General features: G+C 41.2%; 1 protein-coding gene across 2 annotated transcripts in view; it reads left to right on the top strand.

Moving 5' to 3' along the window:
- ERI3 (ERI1 exoribonuclease family member 3) overlaps positions 1 to 14828 on the top strand; it is a 200324-nt gene that overhangs the window by 33687 nt on the left and 151809 nt on the right. For both annotated transcript variants that reach the window (XM_083446137.1, XM_083446138.1), the window contains exon 3: positions 10658 to 10774. In XM_083446137.1, coding sequence (XP_083302263.1) covers positions 10658 to 10774 — 117 coding nt within the window. The remainder of the gene's footprint in view (positions 1 to 10657; positions 10775 to 14828) is intronic.

The raw sequence follows: 14828 nt of genomic DNA, 5'->3' as shown, positions 1-14828 counted from the left end.
AAGGGGAGGGCTGGGGAGAGCAATACTGGTTAGTCCTCTTTGCCCACTTCCCAGGTATTCCAGTTGCTAGTGCTGGACCTACTTCTCTTCCATAGCTCACTGGTAGAGTGCTTGCTTTGCATGCAGAAGGTTTTGAGTTTTATCCCTGGTATCTTCAGGTATGGCTAGGTGGACTGATGGTCTGACTTGGTATAAGGCAGCTTCTTATGACACACAAGGCCCAGTGGCGGAGCTTCATGCTCCGGCAACGGGGGGCGGAAAGCAGGCGAGGGTGGGGCTGGCGGGTGTCTTGGGGGCATGGCATGGCGCCTGTGGGGGCGTGACGCCCAGCGCGGGTGGGGGGGGCAGCCATGATCACATCCCAACAGGATTGCGCTGCCAGGGGCGGTGCGCTCCCCCCCTCCTCCACCAGTGACAAGGCCCCACCTTGCCAGATCCCTGCGGGGGAGCTTTGAAAACAGCGTTCACAGCTCCAAGTTTGTAAGAATCCTTTGACATGGGCTACTAGTGTTTACAAATTTAGTTAATAGCTTAAAATCTGCAGTAAAAGAAAATGCTCAGCTCCAGTAGCAGAAAAAGGCAGTGTCCAATGTATCTCATCTAGTGAGGGTGTATTTAATTTTTTTTTTTGCTTGTAGCAGTGCTAGTTGGTTTAATGTTTAATTAATGTAACATTGCTACTAGTGTAATTGTTCTATGTAACAATCTTCAAACAATTTAGTTTTTAAAAAGGCAGCAAAGTGCCCCAAGCATTCCAGAGCCATGTGCTCTGGAGGTACTCAGATTTATTTCTTTATTATGGCTCTCACTAATGGTCACCGAAAATGACATTTCCTGTTAAATCAGTAGCTTTGTGAAGTTGCATTGTAGTGTATACAGTCTGATGGGTGGCATTCTTGATCATAAGTCTAAGCGTGTGTGTCCCTGGATTCTTTCCCTTGTCTAAGTCTATGCCTCAGGCACATGCACTACATTCTTTGGAGTTCAGAAACCTCATACAACCATTGCATATATCTGGTAACTCCTTGAAGTTCCTGCCCGCTAGTTCTTTGCCTGTGACAAGACAATGGTGTACAGACAGTGCCATATGTGGAAAACCAGGTACCAATGTAGCATTTGTTTATTGACATGTGACTTTCGCTCTGGTGGTATTTGTATAGAGCGGCCAGCCAGGGACAGTGAGCTGGCATGTAAAGGAATTTCAAGCAGCTAATACACATCCAGTGGTTATATGAATTGTCTCGGAGACATGCTTTGGTTCATACTGTTTTCCTGACATGCAAGGTCATTAATATTATTTTCTACATTACTCTGGTTCCTCCATTTCTCTTGCACATTCCATTTGATGACTCTGTCATATTCCCACATAAGAATAGCCTTGCTAGGATAAAAGTAAACAGTTTACTGAGCCTGGTATCCTATCTTAAACAGTATTCTCCACCATCTTTTTTGGTCTGAGGGCCACTTTCACCCTTGACCAACACTCGATGAGGGTTGCGTGTCAGTGGTGGGTGTTGTGGCCACACCACACTCTTTCATACACAATCTTGCTTGTACATACAGGCACACAGCCTCTTCTCAGTAGATCTGTGTAGATTAGTTGAGGAGGGGGTTATTAACGAGTGCTATGTCTACTTCCCCCCTTTTTTGCTAGTGCTGACAAAATCTTCTAGTCTTCTGGGGCCAGAAGAAATTGCTTGGGGACCTTTTATCAATTGCCTGAACTGGGGGTTAGCCATTCCTTCTTTAGAGGAAAGAAATATGTAATAGTACAAGAAGTGCCTGTGTCGTCTCCTCCTCCTCCTCTTCCTCCTCTTCTGCCTTTGTGCTCTGTGAGTGCTTCATTTGGAGAACACAGCCTTCCCCCAAGGTGTCCTGGCTGCCTGTGTATGGGTATCCCATCTATTTCAGGGGTAAGCCTGAAGGCTGCATTTCCTCATGATCAGCTTTTCTGGAGTCAACATGCCAGTATTGCAAAAGTGGGTGTGGATGTGGCTCTTACGTTAGTGCACCAGGCTACATTTTAGCCACACGCAAATCAGAGGTTTATGCAGGCAAGCAAGAGGCATTATCACAGTTGCAGGATACATTCCAGCCAGGCAGAAGTATTTGTGGAGGGAGCATGACCTGAGGAAGAGCCCTGAGAACTGGATAGAGAGGCCTGTAGGACTGCATTCAGCCCATGGGCCTGAGGGTCCCAAGCTCTGCGGCATTCTGTCCATATTAAACTTGTTTCTTAATACCTGTTGAAAAGTCATTCTTGATTCCCGCCTTCTTTCTAAACATTTTTTAAAATTCAGATTTTGTCTCTTTGTTTCCAGTGTTGGTTGAACTATACAGATTGGATTCTTCACTTAAGGCAACCTGTGTAGTCTTATAGGCCTTTGCATAAATTTCCTTTTTAACACTCTTCACCCCTGTTTCATTTATGAAAAATTGTATTAATTTTAAACTTGTGAACTTCAGCTCACACTAAGTAGTATGGTTTGTGATTCAACAGTGACCTCAGTGGATGGTTACTATACTGCATTTTGAGGTTCCTAAATTTTTGAATGATAATGATTTTGTGTTTAAAAGGGGGGGTGGTAGGAGTAATAAATTATTACTTGCCCTTCTCCAGCAGGTCCCAGGGCAGGTTACAACAGTTTGAACTTCAGACTTAAAAACAGTTAAAACAAACTACTGTACAATTATAAGGAATAGGATGAGTTCTAAAAGCACACACCTCCAGTATCAAAGGCCAATGATTTACTGCAGAGTGAATGTAGCCTAGATATTATGAAGAGTGTAAGGGCAACCAAATCATAGATGTATTGTGGAATTGGACTTAAGAGGAGGGGATGCTTGGGACACAGTACTTTAAGTTAGTATGTTCAATTTAGGATTTATTAATGTTGTTAAATGGCAAAGGTTATGAATTGAAAAAGTTACAGGGGAAAGCATAGAATTCAGAACTCTGGCAGCAGAAATTAGCATATAATTGTCTTTGTCTGGTTCATTATCTCATGCCACTTTACTGTGTTGTTGAACCTTATTCATGGAACTTTTAAGCATTTATGTAATTGGCATTTTCTTGCTTCTCCTGCACATATACATTTGCCAATTTTAAAATTCTGTGTTCTGTGTGCATGTTGTTACATATATAGTATGCATATTTATTTTTTTCCAGGTAGCTGCAGCAAATGTAATTTGGAATTGACTACTCTCCAGAAAGGCTTTTTGGTGTACCTGATTAACATACCGGTTTAAGTATTTCAAGACAGATGTGTTGAGCTGGAATGGCAATATATGTAAATGTGTGTTGGAATAGTTAACGACCCTTCATTAAACTAATACAGTAGTGGCTTTTCTTTCTTGTAATGAGTCTGTGTGGTCAGTTCTGTAGAATTTTTGAGGGTGTATTTGTGTGTCTCTCTGTGGGGTGGGGGCAGACGGCTGTTTAGCCATGTTGTCCATTACCCCTGGAGGCCAGTGTAGGACTGCTCAACTCAGCCAGCTCTCATTAAAATAATAATTAAAAATTCACTAGGCCAGTACTGTCCACATGCTGTCCCTTCTTCTAATTGCCTTTGAAAAAAAGATGGGGGATGGTACCCCTGCCTTCTACGATCTCCGATTCTTCTATCACATCTCTTACTCCCCCTCCCCAACTTGGAGGCATCAACTCTCATCTGTCAAAGTGTAAATCAGCAATTAAAACACAAACAGCAAAATGCCAAAGATGACCTGGAGCACAAAGCGACTGACAAACAAGTCCGGACAAATCGGCGGATAATTTATAAGCATTGCCCTAAAATCTAATTATTTGGCAATTCGAATTTGCAGCCGGCCAGGGCTATGCAATAAATTTAACCCGCCATAAATTATTTAGGAGCAGCCTGTGGTGTAAATCAAAAACACAAGTGTTTGTTTAAGAAACAAGCTCCTTGTACATAAAATGACTTTTTCTTGTCTTTTTCAAAGAATAGGAGAAAAACTGTTGAATGAAATGAGCTGCTGCCGCTGAAACTCTGACTTCCTTCCTCTTTTGGAGGTGCAAATAGGATGTCTTTTAAGTAAGGAACGCTGCCCTTTCTCTTATCAGAAACATCTCTTACTATCAGCGGCACTGGGCTTTTTTATTGCAGGAAGAACAGTCAGCTCTGATTTTCCCGTGGCATCTTTCATTTTTTATATTTATTTATAAAAATGGCAAGGGCGTTTGCGGGGGGCAGAAATACATTATTCTCAATTGCGGTTTTTTTAACTGAATAGGGTAATCTTATCCACTGCCAATAAATTTATACTGATCTTTGAGTGCTTCTTGCCCACTGCTCAGATAAACATTTGAGAGTCTGAATGTTTTTGTGGCTATTTTATTTCTGTAATCTAATAAGGTCCTCCAATATTGTGGACAAAGTGTTCCTCTGTGGATATCGGTGTAATTCTTTTCGTTGTGTTCCCAAGTCAAGATTTCTTCAGAAGTTGCTTAGGTAGTTAAGCTTGTAGCTTTTCCTTTCAGGAAGAAAGCTCACAGTTTCTAGATCCTTAGCCCCCCCCCCCCTTTCCTTGTCTTAGCGACATCATGCCAGGAGGTTGTGCTTTTTTTTTCTTTAGGAGGGTGGAGTGAAATATAGGGTGGATTTATAGTGCTGAAATCACAGGCCCTCATGAATTTTCCTAATCCCTTGGAAAGGGAAGTTCTTTTAAGTTTTCAACAGGCCAGTTGAGATTCAGCCTCCCATCTGTTTCTTGACGACTTTTTGTGGGGTAGGCAAATTACATAAGGGGGCTGCCTGTGTGTGTGCGTGTGTGTTTTCCTCTGAGGGTGGCGGGTCAGAAACACTTCATGGGCTGCCAACTCCTTAGAACACAAGTACTGCAGACTTTTGTGTACAAAATGATTTAAAGCAGGCATGTTTGGTAAGAGTATAACTTTTTTCTCTACACTCTTTCTCTCTGTGTGTGTGTTGAGTTGATTTTTAGTGTTTCTCTTATAGGTTAGAATTGCTATGAGAAACTGTGTTCCTACCATATAAATGCAAATATGTTTGTGTATGAGTTGGGGCTATGTGCAGATGTTTTCAAATCAAGTAATTGTATACAGATTTCATAATAATGGATAGAGAGAATTAAAAAGATTATTATTTCATCACCAGCAATTTGAATCCTTGCCTTCCTTTTTAGTTAGATTGTGACAGTGTGCTTTGCAGACAGAAACAGGTTTCGCTCTGTTTATAGTTTAAGGGAATGGCATAATAATTCCTTGAGTAATAGTCGTAGTATCTCATGTTATAGTGAACTTGTGCTGGCATTGTGGCAAAATCCTAAAGCAAAAATAGACAGTGCACAATTTCGGCATACAACAGTTATTGCTTTGCTGGAAAGTGCAGTGTGATGACTAGGCTCAGTGTTTGAGGTGCTGGTGTCATGGGGTTCTTTAAGCAAATGAGTGTCATGTCCTGGATTGCTAATCTGTCAACAGTGGGCAAAATCTGGGGTTTAATGCAGCGCAAAAGACTTTGCAGGGGATGGGGATTTCCTTTGTTAGGTCAGAGTTTGGAAAAGAGGTGGAGTGGCCAGAACACGGATAATATTCTGCTGATGGAACGTGCCTGACTTAAGTGGCATGATTCACTAAAAAAAAACCCAAAAAAACAGGAATGCTAAGAAAGAGAGTGTTTAAGTTGGTGGAAAGGCAAAGGTGGATTGAACTTCCAAAATATGCTTTTTTTTTGTATTTGCACTACCAATTTGGTTCAGTCAGAAATGTTCTTAACTGTCCCTGTACCTCGTGTGGTGGTACCGTTGCAGCACCAACTCCCTTTGCTCAGGCTAGGTCAACCACGTGAACTTCCAGCCTCTCTCTGTTCTTCTTTTCCCATCAATTCTTTGTGAATTGGGTTGACAGTGTGAATGTATTCTAGTACTTGAAAGCTGGAGAAGTTGCCAGTCTGTGTCTATGTGCTCTGAAACACAGCCTGTTGTTTGTGTGTGTGTGTAAGTGCTTACCATTTCATAATAGCTCCTAATGAAATTCTAGATCTGTAATAACATTTTGGCTATCTAAAACAAACCATATGCTTGTAAAAAAAGTGGAAACAGATCGGCTTTAAGCCATAAATTCTGGGTAATGGAGCGCTTTTTCTCCCTCTTTATGTTTGATAGATATTTTTGTTTCTGCAGGAATGTCAGCTCCTAATTTCATGATGTATCATGGGTTTAGGAAAATGGAAATTAATAAAGGCGTAAGATGAATGGCAGCTTTAAAGGTCCCAACACTTGTCTTTATTAGCAGGATGGACAGCAGGCTCCCCAAATTCTGCTGTGCTTCAAATGGAAGTTTTAAATGGAAAGTAGCGCAGGGTGTCGCAGGTTACATTTCATTGTGGGGCTGGTTAACATTGTTAGTGAGCAGTGGTGCTGATTTCATAGGGCTGGTATCTGTTGTTGTAGATACCGGTGGAACAAACATTGTCAGACATTGGAAGAAAAAGTCATTGCTCTCTCTCTCTCTCTCTCTCTCTCTCTCTCTCTCTCTCTCTCTCTGCCTCCCCCCCCCCCCCCCGATCTTTGGGATAACAGCCTTTTGGGAAGGCCCTTTCTGCTCCTTTCAAGAAAGCCAAGAAAAGGAGGTGGGAAAGTAAAGCTGTTGTATTTTTCCCGAGGGCATCTGATTTTTTCCCTGTCAGTCTTTTGTAGTCTGATAGTTTTCATAGGCCGGCAATAATTTGGGCTATCATAAAAATTTTCAGACTTGTTCATTTTATTTCCTCCAGCTGTTTTAAACTAGCCCTCCTGAAGTTGTCCTGCGTGCCTGGGTCCGTCTCCCTTAATGCCTAAGATCATCTGTTGTCCCACGAGTTGACCTGCTAGGGGTAGTAGAAGAGAGAGGTTTAGGCAGGCTTGATGCTGTTAAAAGCCCTATCACTGACAGACCATGTCCACTTCTTGCTGTGTGTTGCATGAGGCTCATGGGTGAGCAGGGGGCATATAGTGTGATGGGGAAAGGGAAACTTGAAGGTGTTTCTCTACCTGTTGTTTCTCTACCTGAGGAGTGTTCCTTGAGGTGAATTGCACAGGATGAAGGGAGAGCAGGACGTTCCTGGAGAAGAACATCTGCCATCGACTCCTTTCCCAGTCTTCTTTCTGTACTCCTGTGAGCTAAGCCAGGGTTTTACTTAGCATGGTATCCAAACAAAGACTTGTGGCTTGTCTCTCCAAGCCCCGCAACAAACCCTGGTTACAGCTTGTGGTTGTATTGAAATAGGAGCAGTGACATGTTTCTGTTTAATACAATATATGCTATGTTAAATTACGACAACCAAGCTCATGCAAATTTGTTATCAACTGCAACATGTGCATGTTGAATCAAAAGTAAATTGAGCAAAGTTACTAACGGGCATTATCAGCACATCAATTTTTCAGACATACTCTGCTCGACTTGTGGGCATATGAGTGCAGCATGTGAGCCTATAGAAAGACTAGAAAGCTTACATTCTGCAGAAGTTAAGGTGCAAGCCCTTAATTTTCAAACTCTATATTTTTTGGTGCCTGAACGCCTTTCTTAAACTAAAAATCTTTTGATTTCTAAAATGCCCCCCACCGCTTTTTAAAGGAAATGCAGTGAAGTGCACCTTCTGTAACAGTTATCACCCTTCATGTAATTGCTGATCACTGAACAGGAATTTAGTGTGTGTTTATAGCAAGTGGTAAAATTGTACCTATTGAATTTTGTCCTGGTCATGTACTACTGTTGTCTTAAAAGATACATTATCTATTGGCCAGAAACAAACAAAAATGTTGGAAGTGGCAAAAATCACTCCAGCCAAAATTTGTAAACTGCTGTAACTAAGGCGTTTGAATCTGAATTATTTGAAATTTGTACAAATGGTCTGCCCTCATCATGGAGATTCCCTATACTAAAATTCATTTCATCTGACAAATAGTATCTATTTTTCCTATCAGTATACTTTTCTTTGCTTTATAATAGCAGAATGCTGAAAAGCAGTTACACCTTAACTTTACTCTTGAGTGTTTAATATCTTTCTGATTTTTTTTCATACTTTTAAATTGTAAATAGAAAAATTCTCCTCACTCCCCCTATTTCTCTACAGTTCTCCTGCCTCTGATATAGAGGGTGGTGTTGTGATACCTGCCTCTCCTAAATGTAGTTTGCAGGATTAGAGCCCTGTATTTCCTAGGTTTTAATAAATTCTATATTGGTGCCCACCAAATAAAAGCTTGATACGAGTATTTACAGAATTTAATCATAGGTTCCTTTTTTCTTTATCTTCCTTTTTTTATTTCCAAAGGAGGGATACACAGTCAAAATCTTAAAGTGGTTTGTTGTATACATGTTGCTTTGTCAGCATACTGATGTCATTGCCTGACATTTATGGCCTCACAAGTCATGATGGGCAGTGGTGGTATGGTCAGGGCCCAAAAGCTTTGTTCAGCGCCTGCACAGCAGCAGTTGGCTTCTTAAGATGCAAATGTTGCCTGGCAGAGGAGCTTTTCTTTTTCTCGTTCGTCGTCTTTTCCCTCTTCCAGATGTTTTCAGGCAGTTTTTTGTTGTTGTTTTTAAACTAATTCTATTCATGTTTTAAAAATTTATGAAAGCACTAATAAAAATGTCAAAGTGGTAAAAATGTTAGCTTTTGCTGTGCTTTGATTAAATTTTGCAAACTGTTTTTGAATATTAAAAAGCAATTTTTTTTATTCTCTCTTTTCTCCACAAGTGATTTGAGAGGCTCGATGCTTGGCTATCACTCAGTGGGCTCATTTGCACTCCAGAGCCCCAGCATCATGCTTCTCTATTAAATAACGCAGACAAATTATCCTTTAAAGACACCAAGCAAATTGTCACTCCTCTTACATTAAACTCGGGAGGGGGTGGAGTGTGGAGGAAAGAGACAAAGGAGTTTATCGTTTTTATTCCTTGGGTGTTTTTTTTAAATTCCATGTGTATATTTTAATAATTGCTAAATCTATCATAACTGCATTTGCTTAAACTTTTTATTAACAAGCCCATGTAAATTTTTGATTTTTCAAATAGTCCAACATGCTGTTGTTTCTCTTTCCCTCTTATCAGTATAAATTTGCCACAGAACATAATAATGTCTACAGTGTACAGGGTTATGTACATGAGTGTGTGTGTATATATGGATATGGTGTGTGGGTGGAAGATAGAGTCTAACATTTGTCTTGAGAAACCCAACAGGCTGTGCCTTCAGTTCTAGCTATTTGCACCTGGGACAAATGGGATGATATTGTGGTATGTGAGCTGAAGTTTATTTGTATATTTACATGCAATGTACATTTTTCTCCCTTTTCTCTATTTCATGTGTGTATTCTTAGGTTTAAAGCCCCCTTGGGTAGGAACTTGTGAAGCTTGCTCTTTGCAAAGTATCATGTAACAGATGGCCACATATAATAAATAATGATAATATTTAATACTAACAATTTTAATAAGATCTACAGAAATGTGGTAAACAGGCAATAGCAGACAATAGCATTTTTTACTTCCAGAACATCCCACGGAGCCAGTCCAGGAGAATATCATGGTTGATGGTATAAAAATAACAGAGAGATCAAGCTGATGAAGCAATGCCACACTCCCTTTAGCCCTCTCCCAGTAAAGGCCATCCATTAGGGTGATCAAGGCTGATTCGTTCCCAAAAGCAGGTCTGAAACCAGACTGAAATGGGTCTAGATAATCAGCTTCATCTAAGCAGGCCTGCAGCTGCACTCACCATAACTCTTTCAATCAACTTCCTAAGAAAGGTGTATTAGAAACCAGTTGATAGCCAGACTAGTGGGTGCAGGGTGAACAATTTTAGGCATAGACACACTACTGCCTCTTTCACAGCAGCAGACACCACCTTGCCATTTAACATGCATTCACCATGCTTGGATCCACCTAGCCATGCCCTTCTGGCTAAGTTTTATTATCACTGAGGAACTGAGCTCAAGTAAGCAGTTTTGACGCATAGCCGCAAGCAACTTGTCAACGTCCTCAGGCTGCATCAACTGAAGCTGATCCCACAAAGCCCAGGCAGTTGTGACATTAGACACCTCATATGGTTCTCCACCAACTAGGGCATTAAGATTACTGCAAAGCAGAGTGACAGCTGACTAGTAGAGGATGAAGTGGCAGCAGCAAAATCGGCCTTCTTTGCTGCCTACCCTGCTCACATGGTAGGCACAATTACGTGCCCTAACCAGTGTGTGGTTGGCTTCAGTGCAAGATTTTTGAGAGTGTTGTGGCTTCAAAAAATAAGTGCTGGAGAAGGGAAATTGGACTAAATTTGCCCTCATGTGTAGAGCGATGAGGTCCTTTGAGAAAAATCCCTTTGCCTTGGATCCATCCAACAGAGCCAGAACAGCAGGGAATTCTGCTCATGTTGCTGCAGTCTTCTGTGTTGCATTCAGTGACCCTCCTGAGTGGTTTTTTGAGGGGCGCAGGGGGCTCAGCAGGATGGAGGGGGCAGGAAATCCCCATTTCATTTCACTCTGCTTGTAGTTCTTCGGTTTCGGTTTCAAGCCATTGTTCCCATCCTGACTACTGCTCTTTGTCAGATATTACGTGTACTTTCCTTTCAGTTGTAGCTTGCCTTTTAACCTCCCTGAATGTTTCTTAAAAGTAACATTTAATGTATTAATTTTCTTATTGTAGGAGATCATTGAGTTCCCCATCCTGAAGCTAAATGGTCGGACAATGGAGATTGAATCCACCTTCCATATGTATGTGCAGCCAGTGGTCCATCCACAGCTCACACCTTTCTGCACAGAGGTAAAACACTTCTTTTTCCTAGAGTTGAATGTTTCTTGTTGCTTAGGAATAGTCCCTTCTGAGAGCTGCTGAAATGCAGGCAGTTATTTCTAGTTTCCCTGCAGTTGCTGAAATCTTAGCGTATTGTTTGTTTTTATTAGTGCACTAGAATGCATTAGTTAGTTGCTGAGATACTTGTATCATTTAAGTAGTTTAGGGAGTTTGATTTTTACAAAGCTAAGGTTGATAACTGTAACTCATTTTCTAGCTCTCCTCATCATGGAGAAATGGTGGAAAATGTTTAGGCAGTTTCTAGTACAAGCTTTGGAACTAGTGAGAATTTGGTTGGGAATTCCAACTTTCAGCAGGATCAGATTTGTACCTTGCACAGCCATAGCCACTGACACTGGTTCAACATATTGCCCCCGGTGTCCTTATTGCCTTCGTGCCACTGTCCAGTTCCTATGCAAAAACTTCAGTTCAGCAGGAAGTAGTTTGTGCATTGATTAAATATGGCTGCCAAATTTAGGATGCATCTAGATGTACATAATTTTACCAATAAGCCCACTCTGAAGTGCGTGTAAAATCATTTGCTCCAAACTAAACTCAGGGGAAACTGTTTTCCTGATGTTCAACAGAAGCTGGGTTTGCATTGCATTGATTGGCTGGCCCTTGTGCCAATCATGAATCCACTTTCCCCCTCTCCTTTCTTGGAGCATTTTTAAAGAGTAAAAATAATGTTTAAAAAAATTAAACCCTGGATTACGGTTTGCTGCAAATTAGGAAAGGGAGAGGGAATTGCTACACATGAAAGGAAGAGAGGAGAGTGTATGCCATCAACTCTCCTGGCTTATTCATATAATGCTAAAACTTTGCTGGTAAGTCCGGTGTATTGGCTTCCTCGCCAAAATAACCTAGTTATTTCCTAGTTTTAAAATGGGAAGAAAAGAACTTGTGGTACAGTGAAATCTTCAAGACAAATTACATTATGTTCATAATCTATTCATTGCTGGGATCCTGATACCTAGATCAACTTCTGTATCAAAAAGAGCAGTGGGAAATGTTATGGGGGAAAGTGGAGGCTATTGCTCTAATGTAAGAAGAAATTCTGCTTGCTATTTTCCATACAAAATGTGGCATTTATTGTCACTGAGCAGATGCATGCATGGAATCATTTCAACAGGTGCACGTCATGTCTTTGCTTGTTACTATGATGGGACAAGGTGAACGTGGCCCAACGTCTCCCTCTTGTATGACATTCAAGGGTGTTTAAATCCTTTCCCATCTTCTGCCAGCATTTCTAGCTGTCATGGTAGTGTCTAGTGTGGTGAATGATAGCATGGGCAGCAGGCTACACAGCTCTTGGGTCACCTAATGAGCCCCTTATTCTTCTGTTCCCCTGTGTATCCTCTCTCTCACCTCTTATTGTAAGCTTTTGTCTAAATAGCTGTGAACGGCAACCCTCCTCTATGCTTTCCCCAAAGCACTGATTTTGCTAAATGCTGGTAAAAGGCTTTGTCTCTGCACCTCTACTTATAGACAGTAAGCTTTATAGGTCTTTTTGTCTGCACAGAAAGGCCAGGTCCGATTATCTGATGGTACGCCAGAGACAAGTGCTTATGTAATCAGCAAACTGTCTCAAGCTAGAAATACGATGGTGTACGAGATAAACACCAGAGGAAAATCCATGCTGTTGACATTGTCTTGAAGTGTATCTGGTGTGCTGCCCTCTTCTGTCTTTGCCATTTCCACAAGGGAAAGCTGCAGGGCTTGCCAAGGCAAAGGGAAGCATATGTGGCAAATGGACTAATTGCACACCTTTATCCAAATTTCTGTGGAGTTCTCTGAAAAATGTGACTTGTTGCCTGGAGCACCATGAGATCTATTTTACTGATGTGGAATTAAACAGAATTGTGAGTCTGGGCTAATGCTGGTTTTTTCCCTAGATAATCTAGCCCACAGGGCCAGAAATACTTTGTCAACAGAGGGAGCTAGAAGACATGGACCAACTTACATAGTTTCTTTTTTCCATACTACACTGTATGTAGCCCTGGCTACAATGGCCTGCGGTGTAAAGTGCTCAAATTCTGGCTACTATTAAAGCCAGGTGGGCAGACCATAGGTGTTTTCTTCTTAGCCTGGGGTCAGGGAAGCATAAACCTGAGCATGAACTATTTGTTTTTTCATATTTTCAGCTGAAACATACTGGTGGTAATCACAAGACAGAAAGAGGGATTCTTGTGGGATTCCTAGAGCCAATTTCAAATAGATTGTCTCTTCCAGGAACTCCTACAGTTGTACCACCACCACTATCACTACTGCCTTGTCCATGAGGGGGCATTCATGACCGGGAGATAGTTACTGTGAACTGCAGGGTCCAGAGTGGGCTTCTCTATGGGTGGATGGACTACTGCTTGTTTAAGGGCAGCAGGCACCACTCCATTGTGCAAAGATGTGTTCACCACACCCTGACCTACCTGGTCAGGCCCCACCCTCAGCTGGCTTTCACCAACCAGAATGGACAGGAGTCAAGAGAGCAAGAAACTGTTCACATCATCAGGGTGCATAAACTGAAATTGATACCAGAAAATATGGGAACATGTTGTAATAGACATCTCAACTGGACTTGCAGGAACAGCCATGCCATATACAGAATAGATTTGGATTCTGGTCCATGTCGCTCTCTTCTTTGCAGTCCATTTTTAGTTGTTAGGGAAATTTTTTCTCTCATAACATGGAAAAGGAACGAAAGAGGCATAGAACGGTTAACATACACACTTATTTTCCTTTTCAAGAGGATGTGAAGCCTGTAGGCAGCTGCTATTACCTAATTAAACTATGGATTAATATTAAAACAGTTTCAAGAATGCAGCCTCTCTTCTTAAAATTCCACCTAATAATGACTTGATGAACTTCAGGAGTCCACCTAGAGGAACGTTGCATTCTGAAAATTAAAAATTTCCCCTAAAAGGTATATGTTACCATTCTAGGGATGTTACTGCAAGAAAATAATTTTCCATTATGAGCTGCTTATTCAGCTAGTCAGGTATTTGGTATTCATTAGATTCAATTACAGTTTAATTGGAGTTTAATCTTTACACACACACACACACACACACACACACTCCAATGATAGCCAGCCAAAGAAACACAAGCGTGGAATCTTGCTTGCTGGTGCTGCACCATGTTTTCTATCTAACATTATTTATTATTTGTATAGCACCAACAGTGGCACTTACAACATAAAGAAATGGCAAGACACACATCCCTGAGGAGTCTACAGTCTAAATTTTGAATATTTGAGGCAATAGAAGAGGGAGAGTCAAAATGAAGTTTCATGTACCTGGGCTTGGTTTCAGTTGGGAAACAGGACTGAAAGTGCTGGCTGGGGCTGATGGAGTCCAACAATATTGGGTGGACCACAGGTTCCCCATCCTAAAGACTGACCAGTTCACTTGCCTTATGTATCCCCACTATAGACTCAAACCACTTTACATTTAGTTGCATTAAACCAAAAAGAATAAATGGGGATAGAGAAGAATGTTGTGCACTGTAAGAGGGAAACAGAAGTTTTACAGCAAAAAAGAAATACAAATGCAAGTCTGGCCTTTGCTTAATTCTTAGAATAGAGGTTCAGTGACAATCTGGCTTTTGTGGGGTGCAGGTTATCTGCCTTTCACAATAAAGCTGCTTGCTAAATAGATTTGGTTATAGAAAGAAATTTCCCCATTATAAATCTACTAAAAAGTGTCAAATTGTGTGTTTATTTAGTGTTATTTATTTAAATTATTTGTATTTTCCCTTTTGAGATATAAATCCTACCAAGTCTGCTTACAAGTAACATTCAATTACATACTTTAAAAATACAATAAACAATTGTCAGAGCTGGCTCCGGGTCCCAGCTCACCAAGGACCAACGCTAGCCGGTAGTACAGTATCAAAGTCTTTATTGAAGAATAGTCTCCATTTACAAGTCTCAGCGTCCCAGCTCTACGTCTGAGCTTTAGACCGGCGAAGCTCTATCTGGATCTCCGCCCCCTGTGCACCAGCTTAAAACTCTAATCTTACTCCACCT

This window comes from Podarcis tiliguerta (assembly GCF_965153285.1).
Source record: "Podarcis tiliguerta genome assembly, chromosome: 6".
In the NCBI taxonomy this organism is placed as follows: domain Eukaryota; kingdom Metazoa; phylum Chordata; class Lepidosauria; order Squamata; family Lacertidae; genus Podarcis; species Podarcis tiliguerta.
This window is presented reverse-complemented; position numbering and strand designations above follow the sequence as displayed.